The following is a 14,189-nucleotide window of genomic DNA, read 5'->3' as shown; positions in this document are numbered from 1 at the left end:
TGGCCTAAATGGTCTCCGAAAACATAATGTAACATAATATTCCTCTGCATTTTAAAACAGTGAACACAATAAGACAGAAATTGGAAACACCCCAAAGACAAAACACCAACACAAAAACAGTAGTATCAAATTTGGGCGTGCAGTTCACTTAACTTAACTGTTCACCTTCATCTTAAAACCCAAACTACTAATCTGAAAATAGTCAATGAATGAAGGATTACGCTGTGACATATTTAAAGGTCTTATAGAAAAAGAAAAGAGCCTAAAAGTGCAGGGTTTGTGTGTTAAAACAAAACACAACTCCAAGTATGTTTGTAATGAGGAAACATTACAACACAAAAAAGCCTAATATGAGTTAAGGCTGAAAGATTTTAAGAAAAAAATTGAGTTGCGATTTTTCTGGCAGAGATTGCGATTTCGATTTCATCCAAGATTTTTTTCAAATCAAGTTTCAGTGCAAACATCACAGAAACTTGCATCATACCAGAGTCCTGCACCGGGTCGGGTTCCTGCGTGGACTAAACTAGGACTGAACCAGAACTGAACCAGGACTGAACCAGAAGGGCTAAACTAGGATTGAACCAGGACTAAAACAGGACTGAACCAGGACTGAACCAGGACTGAACAAGGACTGGACAAGGACTGAACCAGGACTGAACCAGGACTGGACAAGGACTGGACAAGGACTGGACAAGGACTGGACAAGGACAAGGACTGGACAAGGACTGAACTAGAACTGAACCAGAAGGACTAAACTAGGATTGAACCAGGACTAAAACAGGACTAGAACAGGACTAAAACGGGACTAGAACAGGACAAAAACAGGACTGAACCAGAACTGAACCAGGACTGAACCAGAACTGAACCAGGACTGAACCAGAACTGAACAAGGACTGAACAAGGACTGAACCAGGACTGAACCAGGACTAAAAGAGGACTGAACCAGAACTGAACAAGGACTGAACCAGGACTGAACAAGGACTGAACCAGGACTGAACCAGAACTGAACCAGATCTGAACCAGGACTGAACCAGAACTGAACAAGGACTGAACCAGGACTGAACAAGGACTGAACAAGGACTGAACAAGGACTGAACAAGGACTGAACCAGGACTAAAACAGGACTGAATCAGGACTGAATCAAGAATACGCCAGGTCTAAACCAGGTCTTTGATTAATTATTAACGTTTTTATATTAAAATGATCATCATTATTATTTTTATTACTAATCTGCAAAAAATAAACTAAACTTTACAACATATAAACCACAACCACTCTAGAGCCACGTCAGCCCGTTTGACATTATAATGTGTTTAATTCAGCTTTGTCACATTTATTTACGTTTTACAGACACGAAACTTAAAAATGCACGGATAATTTGAATGTTATAATCTTTCCTTGTGCCCTGATGCGGTTCAGCTTCTGTCGGACTAAAGGACACGACTCAGTGGAATATTGATGTTTTTTCTGTGACAGAGGGATGTTGATGATGCATACATGTGTGAAATAGTTGACGAAACAAAACCTGGATCAGTTAGGAGGACTGCAAAAAAAACACAGCCTTGACGCTCCTAAAATCGTGTTGTCTGAGATCGCGATTTCGGTCCAAAACAATAGATCATTCAGCCCTAACATGAGTCCTTTAAAAGTTCTTGCCAAGGTATCTGTGTGACATTAAGAGGTTAAAGACAGGACTAGAGCAGGTTTTTGTCTGTGCGCTGTAGTGTGAAGTGTGGAGGTTAAAGGGTCTGACCTCAGTTTTGACAAATAGCAGCATCCCGATCATGGTGAAGAGACAGAGGTGCAGGGCCAGCAGCAGGATCACACTGGAGACACATTTAAATAACACAATATTTTAAACTCAACGTCTAAAAACATCAACTTAAAATCAGAATATTGTGATTAAAATGAAGCAACAAAGTCAAGAACAGTTCATGTGCAAACGTTTGTGTTGACCTTCTATGTATATTTCTATGTACCTTAAGTAAATAAAAATAATAACGGTTAAACTTCTTGTAACTTGAGTTTTGTACCTGGCTATTTCGGGCAGTGTCCTCTTGATACATTTGAGTGTTTTCTTCATGAGAGATGAATTCTGCAGCAGGAAAAACGGACGAAAGAGTCGACGCACCCTCAGCCTCTAAACAAGGAACAATAAGTGCATCAGAAAATTAGAAAACGTAATGTAGTTTCAAGTATAGAAATAAATTAAAAGCGCTGTACTTGATTTTTACTGTCTTCAAAATGTGAAAAAATCCAGCAAGTGTCCAAAATTATTCCTCACTTAACTCATACATTTCGAGTATCCTAATTTTTAAAAGCTCTTTTTCGCAACTTTCAGAGGTGAGTTTTGCGGTTACGGTAATATTTACAACAGCTAGCATGTTAACAGCACACTTCCTGATTCTCGGACGAAAAAAAATGCTTAATAATTAGATGCAGACAGTCTCATTTTGATCTCAAGAACTGCTTCTACATTATATCTGTACTGGGGAAAGACAAATATTGCTCAAATACATGAGAAGAAATTGAGTACAGACACTTTAAAGGTGTTATACCTCATTTTTATCATAAAAATCTGAAAAAACAGAAGTATTTATATTTAAACCGTTTGCAGTGGTCCAAAGATATTCCTCACTTAACTTATGTACTCTGAGTATTCTACTTATTCACCAAATTTAAAAGCGCTTTTCATGACTTTTAGAGGTGGGTTTTGCCGTCATGGTAATGCTATCAACAGCTAGAATGCTAACAGCACACTTCCTGATTCTCTGACGGTAAAAATGCTTTATAATTAGATGCAGACAGAACACACCTTTACGTAACTTTCAATTTTAAGATCTGCTTTTGCAATACATCTGTACTGGGGTAAAACAAACTTGCTTAAATACGTGGAAATTGGGTGAGTTTTTCTGTCACGATAATGTGAAAAACTTGCATGCTAACCACACATTTCCTGATTCTAGGACAATAAAAATGCTTATAATTAAATGCAGTTTAAGATCTGCTTTTACAATGCACCTGCACTGGGGTAACACAAATATTGCTCAAAAACATGGAAAGAAGTTGGGTGCAGATAGAGCACAGCTTTCAGAGGTGAGTTTTTCTGTCACAGTAATGCTAAAACTTTCACGCTAACTACACACTTCCTGATTCTCGGACAGTAAAAATGCTTTATAAGAAGATGCAGACAGAACAGACGCTATATTTACAAAACATCTATACCGGGGTAAAACAAATATTGCTCAAAAACATGGAAAGACGCAAGTTTTTCTGTCACGGTAATGCAAAAAACTTACATGCTAACCACACACTTCCTGATTTTCAGACAGTAAAAATACTTATAATTAAATGCAAACAGTACACAGCGCTCTTATTTCTATTTTAAGATCTGCTTTTACAATACATCAAACAAACATTGCTCAAAAACATGGAAAGAAATTAGGTACAGATTGGGCACAACTTTCAGAGGTGAGTTTTTCTGTCACAGTAGCCTTCAATTTACACCAAAGCGTAACAGCACGTAACTTGTATGTCAGACAATTTACACCAGCAGCATCATACGTGTGTCCAGTGACCGTCACGACTCTACGCGCTTCTCAAAATAGCAGGAGTTCTAATTTTGCAGTGTCAACGGAGTGTCTCTGGGCTTTTTTATAAGGGGTAAGAGAAGAAATGGGCCCGTGGAATCAAAATAAACTTCCGACGCCCTTTCAAAATACGTTCTCTAAAACCACTACAGTTGTGTAAACACCGTGTGCCGCACCCAGTAGCTCGGGGAATGACTCGTGATGGACTATGAAAAGTTTACAGACGTGGAGGATAAATATAAAACACTTTATGGCATCAGACAAAAACTTTACAAGATCAGCTTCTGAAGGAAAAGGCGCGTGGAGCAGACGACCAAAGTGAAATGGTGAGGAGCTTAATTAATGCGACCACCGCAGATATGGCTCATTATCGCTACAAAGCATCGTCGTTTTGTTGTCATCTTTTGTTTCATGATTTAAAACATAATTCATCCAATCCACAATGAAAACAAAACCAGCGTAAAAAGTTTAGTGTTTAAACGTGAAAATAAACAGAGGCTGGAGTCACACGAGCAGTTCTGTTGTCTCTGGTGTAAATTGAAACTTTTAAAAGTACGCACAAATGCAGCTCTGCCTACATTACGTGCTGCTGACGCTCCTGGTCTAAATTCCAGGTTATGCTAACAATAACTAGTATCTTAACCGTGCAGTTCCTGATTCTTGGCAGATAAGACACTTTATAATTACATGGAGATATTTCACAGCGCTCTCATTTTTACTTTAATATATCTGTACTCAGGTAAAACAAATATTGCTCAAAACAAGGAACATTAGGTCGAGCCCCTTCAATTAAATATTGTTAGGTTAATATTTTTACACTCACCTCGTCACAGACCATACTGATGGACAACACCCAGTCGATGACAGAGATGGTGATGACCACGGTGTATCCAATCAGCCATTTATTCTTCCTTAACTCATCCCAGCCAATCAGGTAGCCCTAAAGAACACACGAAAACCAACACTTTATAATAAATACATTTTAATTATGCATGGACACTTAGTTCATAAAGAACAAACAGCTAAAGGTTAAACACTACATTATTTTCTGATCTATGTTATAATCACAAACAAACAAACAGACCTGGAGCTGTTTGTTTCAGTCACACATGTTTAACACACAGACCTGAATATTTACAAGAGTTCTTCTCTCAAACATAAAAGTGAGGTTTGTAGATGTAGACTTAAAGATAATGTGTGAATGAAACAAAATACATCACAAATCCTGGTATATTTTTGATGAGGCAACAACATTAAACCTGGCTTAAAGCTCACAAGAGTCAATTTTGTGTAAAACAGGACTTTTAACTAAGAATTATTCAGGCTTCGTAAGTACTTAATTGACCCAAAACCCCCTAATCTTAACCGCTTAATTAAAGCAATACTGTGTAACTTTCTAGAGATGGTACCTGCATGATTCTATGGAAATGGAAAGTTAAAACTAGGGATGGGCATTCGATGAAATTTTCTTAATCGATCGTCGGAAGAATTAACGATCGATTATCGATTAATCATTAACGTTTTTATATTAAAATGATCATCATTATTATTACTATCTGCACTACTAATCTGCATAAATAAATTCAACTTTACGACATATAAACCGTAACGACTCTAGAGCCACACCAATCCGTTTGACATTATAATGTGTTTATAATGTGTTCAGTTTTGCGCAACTCTCACAGAAACTGCATTGCTAATTTGCATAAACTCAGCGAAGATAAAACTACAGCTCTTGTGCGCTGATGCGGTCAGTTTCTGTCGAATACAAGTTAGTGTGACCATATTTGCGTTTGTCAAAACCAGGACACTGTATGGGAGGTGGGGACTCGTCATCGACATTGAGCGACTCTCACCTGGCAAAACTTTTTCCCACTGGACACCGAAACATATGTTCCTGCTTTATACACTGTGCACATGGACTCACACTTGTCCCGAACGCAACGGAAAGCGTGGAATTTCTTGTACAAATCATCGTTAAATACGCATTTGTGCTTCGGTACGTTGCAGACTGACCGAATGTTTGTGTTTGCTCGCTCCTTCTGAGTGCAGAGAGACACATGTACTGACCCTGTTTGGTGACGCTACGCACAGCAACCTACATTCGGTTTGTCGATTAAAATTAACGTAATCGATGAAATTCTTAATGATCAATTATCGATTAATCGATTAATCATGCTCATCCCTAGTTAAAACCATACTTTAGAACGTGTGAAGAATCCCTCAGTTGTACAGGTAGAATCCATGGCGAGGAGAAAATTCAGTTTGTCGACTGGACAGAAGTGAGTTTGGTTGAAGACGTTTCGCAGCTCATCCAAAATGCTTCTTCAGTTCAGAAACGCCTTCAACCAAACTAACTAAACTGAAATTTTTGCTCGCCATACTTTGGAAAATTCTCTATGGAGATAAATGAGTTGTACACCATACTGCTTGATATTAGTAGCCAGGCTGGTGCCACCTAGTGCCTCCGCTCAATTTAATTTCTTTCCAGCGACTAGATCAGGAATCAGAATACACTAGACGGTTTGCAAGAGCCCTGGAAGTTGTAGACCGCACACCGGTCAATCAGCGAAGAGCTGTGAAGCCATGATGTCAAACTGTACAAACATCACAACAGTAAACAAAGCGGTCTAAATGGATGTAGACGACGCCATACATTCTGTGTTGGCAACGATTCCCAAGATCAAGGATTTAAAGCCGCAACAAAGAGAATGTTCGGTGAATTTTATCAAGGGGAAAGACGTTATTGCCCTTCTGGTGGTGCATTACATACGTCACAACCAAATAGCAGCGATTGGTTAAATAAAAAAAGTACCCGCCTACTGTCGAGTGAACGAACCATAATGCTGCGAGGTCAGACGGTTTCCATGAAGTGAAACCGGCTGATGAATCAGGTTAGGATATTATAGCCAAAGGAACAACATTTCCATGGAAATAAGCAGATGGAGGCTCTCCTCTAGATTAAATAAGAGTCAGGTTTGTTCAGAGTAATTTTTTTCTCTTTTTTGGTCAAGTTACATGCTGGAGCTTTAAGTTATACCCATTTGTCCTTTATTTATTAAGTCTATAGTCATGCTTTATTAAGGTGTAGATACTATACATTTTAAAAATATATTATTATTTTGTTATTTTATATCTTATGACGACACAAACTTAGCACTTAAATCTTAAATCCTTGTACCTTGATAGCGAGGTCCAGGGTGAAGATGAGCAGACAGATCATCTCGATGCTCTCGGTCAAGCCGCAGGGGGGCTGCCAGGGCGGGAGGCGGTGCCGGGGGTCTGAGGAGGCGGAGAGAGACGAGGGACGCTCCACAAACGCCAAGAGTAAAACCACCGCGATCGTCAGACCCAGACCCCTGCAGCAGAGAGGGAGACAGACTGTTAGGGATGGTCTGATATGAGTTTTTTGAGTCGATACAACATTTGTCTTTCTGATATTTGCCAATGTAAAGCTTTTAAATACATTCAAGTAGGTCTGTCACAGTAACAAATTTGAACTGATTATACTGCTGATGAAAATATAGACAATAAATTATAATATTGAAACTCTTATGCAGAATTATCCCCCCAAAAAAGCTTCTAAAAGGGATAATATGGTTAGCAGAATGAAACACTATACTAGTTTGTATCGGGAGGGACGGGACAAGATCTCATGCCACAAGATCTCATGAGACAAAATTGACACGAGATTGTGAACACATGCTCATAATTATCTCATGAAATTTTCCCCATGTTTTCACATTTGGATTAGATAAAAAAGTAGAATTAAGTTCTGGCGAATTACATTTTTTGAGAAGCTGTCCTCCCAAAAAGCAGTTCTTACAATGACAGCACAAATATTTAGTAAATCAAAAATGGTGAGCCCAAATTTGGGAACTGGACTGTACAATTTATTTATTATAAACAATGTTTCAGTCTCGTTAATCCAGTCTCGTGTCTCATTTTGTCTTGTGGAAATTGTATCTTGTCCCAGAAAAATAACAACAAGTTCCCCATAGTATAAAGATAAATACTGACACCCAAAACTGACTGTTCTATCCAACATATAAACAATAACTCAATAGTAAGATGAGATTCAGGCGCAGGACCGTGCCTCAACCTCCGTCTACTCCTCTCCAGCAAACCACAACTCACCTCGACCACACCTCTAATTACCCAGAAGCCTCTTTGGAGCAGCCTATCCCATCAGTACAGTTTGTCTCAGCTATCTCGACCTCACTCTCCCACCCCCTCTCTGTTTGTCCTTCAGCCATAAGACATTATGAGGGAATCAGCTGGAAAGTCCCCCTGAATTGTACCCTTTATGAAACTAAGTGAGCATTTAAAAGCACTGCCAGTGTCGGTAATGTAAAAAATGTGTACCGCTTCGGGAAGATCGGTAAAATGACATAAACAAAGCCTGACATTTGGTCTCGCTACATTCACATTTCATTTTTCGGAAGGACGCTCGAGTCGGTATTCATTTACGAAGGGGGTTCCTGTAGCGACTGGGCTGATCAATTGAGACGGAGGCCCCATCCTGAGTCTCAACCAGGCCGCCTCTACCTCATTCTCTCATCATTTATCAATATTGTTGTTGTCGTGGTCCTTGCTAGTGAAATTAGGCTTAAATTGAGAGGTTTACAGCCTAGGTCTCTGCCACTGAAAGCGTCTGTTTCAGAGTGTTTGGAAGTCAAATTTTAGGAAAAGCTGTTTGACTATTTTTTGTCTATTTTTTTATTTTTTATTTTTTTTACACACATAAAGAAAAAACTATTTAGTATGATTATTTTAGTTATAAATGTCAAAAACTACAGGTCTGTTCAATCAATCAATCAATCAAACTTTATTTATAGAGCGCTTTTCATGCAAAAAAATGCAACACAAAGCATTTTTTTGTTTGCTTGTTTTTGTTTGTTTGTGTTAGGAAACTAATGTTGAAAAGACATGCTTATTTGATGATATAAAATACAAACCATAATTGTGGATCGATGGATCAATACGTGGGAAAAAACTCCAATTATCTACACATAACTAATTATAGCTTTAACCTTTTTCAGTCTGTAACCATCATGTCAAAATTACTTCCATAAAAACAATAGGCCTACTCTTTCTGACTTTAATTCTTGACAGACCATCCAGAACACCACTTCACCATTTCACCTTTTCACTTCTCAAAATACTTTTGTTTTTAAAAGTTATGGTTCAGTAAACAGATACCACTGAATAGACAGAGGGATTAAAAATACTACAGTTTATAGGGCCCATATTAGGCTATTTTCTGATCTGGAACCCAAAGAAAAAAATTGCAATTTATATTTTTTATGATTTTCTATCCATTTATCTATTTGGAGGTAAACGAACACCTTAGCATTTAGATTTTGTTCATTTCATTTTTATTTATAATTTTATAGCATGTCCACTGTAATGGACGTCGGGGACATTTTGGGTTTAAATCCATGTGAAGTTAACATCCAAACAATAACAACTTTTCTCATGACCGACATCTCTGACAAGCTTCTACAGTCACGTCAAAAAGTTTTTAGACTCCCTTTTAATTTCTTATTATTTCTAATTTCTTTAGTTTCTTCTTTATCATAGTGCAGCCACAGACTAACGCCTATTGATTTTTTTTTTTTTTTTGCATCCTGGACATGATAGTACCGTATAATTCTCCAGTCCTATTTAGGCAGAGGGACCTAGTGCCCCCGTTAAGAGGAAGATGTCAAAACACTTAAAACAGACTGGTTAATTCAATGTCCACTATAATGGACACAAATGAATGAGTTGGGTCGCAGGAGGATATTGTTGTCTTCTCATCAAAAAAATGGTCCTGGAGTTGTGTTTTGTTTCATTCACACAAGTTGAGCACGTAAACCCTGCAGATTTTGGCTCCACTGTGTTTATAAACTTCACACACCTTCACTAGAATCAAGTAGATAATTTCAGACCTGGACAGACTAATAATAAAGGATTTCTCAAACATTCACAATATGTAAATGAAACAAAGCACAACTCCAGGTATGTTTTTGATAAGATAACAACATTATAAAAAGGCTTAAAGCTCACAATAGTCAATTTTGTGTAATTTATCTACCTAAATACTTCCCTCATATCTGTTCTGATAGTTAAAATAATAGTAATTTAATATAAAAGTGAATATGTTAAACTAAACGTACCATTGGCAGATCCTGGAGTAGTAGCACCTGTAAAGACGGAGTGACCAGCTGTCCACACGATGGTTTATGGAGCGATACTAAAAAAAGACAAATAAAATACAATCTGAAAGTCAAGTACGTTTGTCTATAGACTCTTTAGTAGTAATCTGTTAAAAAGAGTCCAAAACAAATTGACAAATACTTGAACCTCAACCAAGACATTTTGGTTTTAGCAACTTTCTGATGGATTGTAAAAGCTTTATCAGATAATCTTCCAAGAGTATTTGAGTGAAATGTGTCTACCCCAGTACAGAATATATTGTAAAAGCAACTCTTGAGGTGAAAATAAGACCACTGTGTTCTATCTTCATCTAATTATAAAGTGTTTTGTTGCTTGAGACTCAGAAAGTGCACTGTTAGCATGATAGTTGTTGTTACTATCCTGTGACTCTGGCCTCTGAAAGTTTTGAAAAGTTCTTATAAACTCGTTGCAGTGAAAAATTACGATGCTGGGAATGCATAAGGTACTGTAAGTGAGGAATAACTTAAAACTGTTTAAAATAAAATAAAAATAGTCTATTTTGTTTAAAAAGACATACTGTAGCTTTAAATTTGTTTATAGTCTTCAAATGCTGAACTTAATTTGGTCTCTTTCCATTGGTCTTCACTCTGTCTGACTCCTGTTTTTGTAATATTGAAATATTATTTATCAATTATCACATTTTATCCCGTTGACCTCAAAAAAGGAATTAAAGGTGCACTGTGTAACTTTCTGGTTGAGAATCCATCACCTGCTTGTTTTTATGATATCATTGCTCTGCCTGGAATGTTCCACAGTGTGACATTAAACAGCTCCGCCTTCAATTACTTTGGTTTGGTCTGGTTTGGTCTCCATGAAGACAGAAAGGTTTAATGCCATACTGTGCCACATTCCAGACAAAGCAATAACATCTCCATGGAGAAAAGCGTTTGACACAGTGCACCTTTAAAGATTGTACTTGCATGTCATCTTATGTTTTAGGTCAGGGGTGTCAAACTCTGATTAACTGATTGAAACTCAAATTCACAGAGGAACAAATTTAAGGGCCTGAGTCTGACACGTTTGCTTTACATTACTAGAAAATCTAAACAGAATAGTCAATAGGTTATGGAAATCACACAGAAATAAACTAAATGGTATTGCACATAATAAAAAAGTGCATTACCTGAATGGCATCTTCAATGAACACAACAGCCTGCTGAACGTACAGGTCCTCATCTCCTGCAAAAAAGGACCAAATGAGCTTGAGTAGATCCATCTGGAGACTAAGACCAGGACTAAACCAGGACTAGACTAGACCAGGACTAGACCAGGACTAGACCGGGACTAGACCGGGACTAGACCGGGACTAGACTGGGAAAAGACCAGGACTAGACAAGGTCCAGATCAGGAAAAGACCAGGACTAGACCAGATCAAGACCAGACCAGGACTAGACCAGATCAAGACCAGACCAGGACTAGACCAGGACCAGACCAGGAAAAGACCAGAACTAAACCAGGACCAGACCAGGACCAGACTAGGAAAAGACCAGGACTAGACCACACCAAGACTTGATCAGAATTAAACCAGGACTAGACCAGGACAAGACCAGGACCAGCCCAGGACTAGACGAATACCAGACCAGGAGGAAACCAGGGCGAGACTAAGACTAAACCAAATAAGGCAGTCCCTTCTTTACAGCTCCCCCCACACTTTGATCAACAGTGAGACTGACTGCAGACGTTGTTATTTGTTATTTAGACATTTGTTTACATTTATTTAACCCGTCTTTAGTCAAACAGGTTTTGGACCGGCTCGGGGTTCCTCACGGCAAAACTGAGAAAACAGCAACACGTGAGAATACAGCGCATGTACACTGTACTAAAACTAGAAAATAGATACTAATTTGAGCAAGTATTGATACTAAAAAATTACAAAAATGTAAAATATAAAAGAAAGTATTATGATTTAATGTTGAAAATCACTTTCTATTATCTAAAGAAATCATGTTTTTTATTAATATTCGTGGCATTGGGATCAGTATTGAGTATCGAGCCTATTCCTTAGTCTCGAAATCAAGTTTGAAATTTTAGTTTTTGATTACTAATCCTGGAATTTATAAGAAAAGAAACAGGTTATTCCATTTAGAGAAATAATTATCATGAGAAAAAAACATCACAACTTATTGACACTCAAACAGCAGTGAAAAAGTTATTTCGTTTATAACGGAGGAAATAAGTGAATGTAAAATAAAATTAAAATGCCAATAAAAACACCTCATATTTAAGTAGCATTTTAGAGTATAGATGGAATAAAAATTCTACAATTGTGCTACTGACAAAACAAAATGTATTAATACGTATAAATATTGCATGACCGGTCATAATGTGAGGATGCATTCAGATTTTTCTTGTCTCTGGTTTGATCCCAGTTTAGTCCTGATGTAGACCCAGTGTGGTCACATTCTAGTCCTGGTTTAGTCCTGGTTTAATCCTGATGTAGACCCAGTGTGGTCACATTCTAGTCCTGGTTTAGTCCTGGTTTAATCCTGATGTAGACCCAGTGTGGTCACATTCTAGTCCTGGTTTAGTCCTGGTTTAATCCTGATGTAGATCTAGTGTGGTCACGTTCTAGTCCTGGTTTAGTCCTGATCTAGACCCAGTGTGGTCACATTCTAGTCTTGGTTTAGTCCTGATGTAGACCCAGTGTGGTCACGTTCTAGTCCTGGTTTAGTCCTGGTTTAGTCCTTATTTAGTCCTGATGTAGACCCAGTGTGATCACATTCTAGTCCTGGTTTAGTCCTTGTTTAAACCTGATGTAGACTCAGTGTGGTCACATTCTAGTCCTGGTTTAGTCCTTGTTTAATCCTGATGTAGACCCAGTGTGGTCACATTCTAGTCCTGGTTTAGTCCTTGTTTAATCCGGATCTAGACCCAGTGTGGTCACGTTCTAGTCCTGGTTTAGTCCTGGTTTAGTCCTTATTTAGTCCTTATGTAGACCCAGTGTGGTCACATTCTAGTCCTGGTTTAGTCCTGATGTAGACCCAGTGTGGTCACATTCTAGTCCTGGTTTAGTCCTTGTTTAATCCTGATGTAGACCCAGTGTGGTCACATTCTAGTCCTGGTTTAGTCCTGGTTTAGTCCTGGTTTAGTCCAGGTTTAGTCCAGGTTTAGTCCAGGTTTAGTCCAGGTTTAGTCCAGGTTTAGTTCCAGTTTAGCCCAATTTGAATATGGGATGTTTTGTATGCAAGTGTGTTTATTTAAATTGTGTTACACTTGATACACTTGGTACACAACAACAAATATATATACTGAAGAAATACTATGAAAATTAATAGACGATAAAAGATAATATTGAAACAAATTTATGGCACTGACACTATAAACCAAGAGCAAGATTATCCCAAAAACTATTCTAAATGAACAATGTGGTTAAAAAACAACAAAACACAAATTTCAATTAACTATAATAAATAACAGAATGAAACACTTTAGTCTTTAGTTTGCATCTCTAATGAGTCACAGAAGTCATTTATTCAACCCACTACAGCTCAGGTCTATTCATAGAACAAAAAACAACAAAAAGTTCCCGTCTAGAGAAGAAAAAGTACCTACAATAAATACTGAAAATACAAAAATAATTACTGACACTGAATTGAAATGTGTTGGCTCTACTAAAAAAACACACTGCTACTAGTTGCTTCTCCACTTCTCTATTGTATTAGTCGCAGAAGCATCATAACAAAAGCATGTGCACTGAGAAACCTTCCCACAAACGTTTCTATTGTCAAGACAGGAAGTGACGCACTTGGTCACATGACTTTCTGGCACTTCCGAATAATTCTGAGTAATATCACGAAATCATAACACTTATATAACACTGCAAGTCGAACAATATACCTGTATCTACACTACCAGTCAAAACTTTGAACACACCTTTCATTCAATGCCTGTTTTTGTTTATTTCTAGTACTATATACACACAGAAAAAGTCAAATATATAAAGGAAGATATATGGAATTATGTAGTAAAGAAAAAAAGTTTAATAAATCTACTAAATGTTTTCGACAAAGCAAAGCAGATTTGAATATAGAATCTTTCTTTCTTTCTTTGATACATAATTCCATAAATCTTACTTCATGTATTTCTTATGTATGTATATAAAGTAATAGAAAGTAGTAATAATCTTGCTTTAAGACACACTTCTGTGGTCCTCTGTAGAGCTGGGCATCATTCAGAAGTTGCCGATACGATACATATCTCGATACATAGGCCACAATACGATACATACCTTGATACAAAGGCCACGATACTATACATACATCGATACATAGGCCACGATACGATACATATCTCGAAACATACGCCATGATACGATACATACCTCGATACAGTGCACTTTCATTTCAATATGATATATTTCAAATCGATTCAATATGG

General features: G+C 37.6%; 1 protein-coding gene across 1 annotated transcript in view; it reads right to left on the bottom strand.

Annotated features, from left to right (window-relative positions):
• tpcn2 (two pore segment channel 2) overlaps positions 1-14,189 on the bottom strand; it is a 52,823-nt gene that overhangs the window by 26,159 nt on the left and 12,475 nt on the right. The window contains 6 exon segments of the mRNA XM_055154446.1: positions 1,754-1,826; positions 2,034-2,140; positions 4,414-4,530; positions 6,772-6,949; positions 9,752-9,828; positions 10,936-10,991. Coding sequence (XP_055010421.1) covers positions 1,754-1,826; positions 2,034-2,140; positions 4,414-4,530; positions 6,772-6,949; positions 9,752-9,828; positions 10,936-10,991 — 608 coding nt within the window.

The sequence above is a fragment of the Boleophthalmus pectinirostris genome, unplaced genomic scaffold (assembly GCF_026225935.1).
Source record: "Boleophthalmus pectinirostris isolate CB_2022bp ecotype Guang Dong unplaced genomic scaffold, ASM2622593v1 HiC_scaffold_19, whole genome shotgun sequence".
Taxonomy (NCBI): Eukaryota; Metazoa; Chordata; class Actinopteri; order Gobiiformes; family Gobiidae; genus Boleophthalmus; species Boleophthalmus pectinirostris.
The sequence above is the reverse complement of the archived record's forward strand: the minus strand, read 5'-3'. Positions and strand labels throughout refer to the sequence as shown.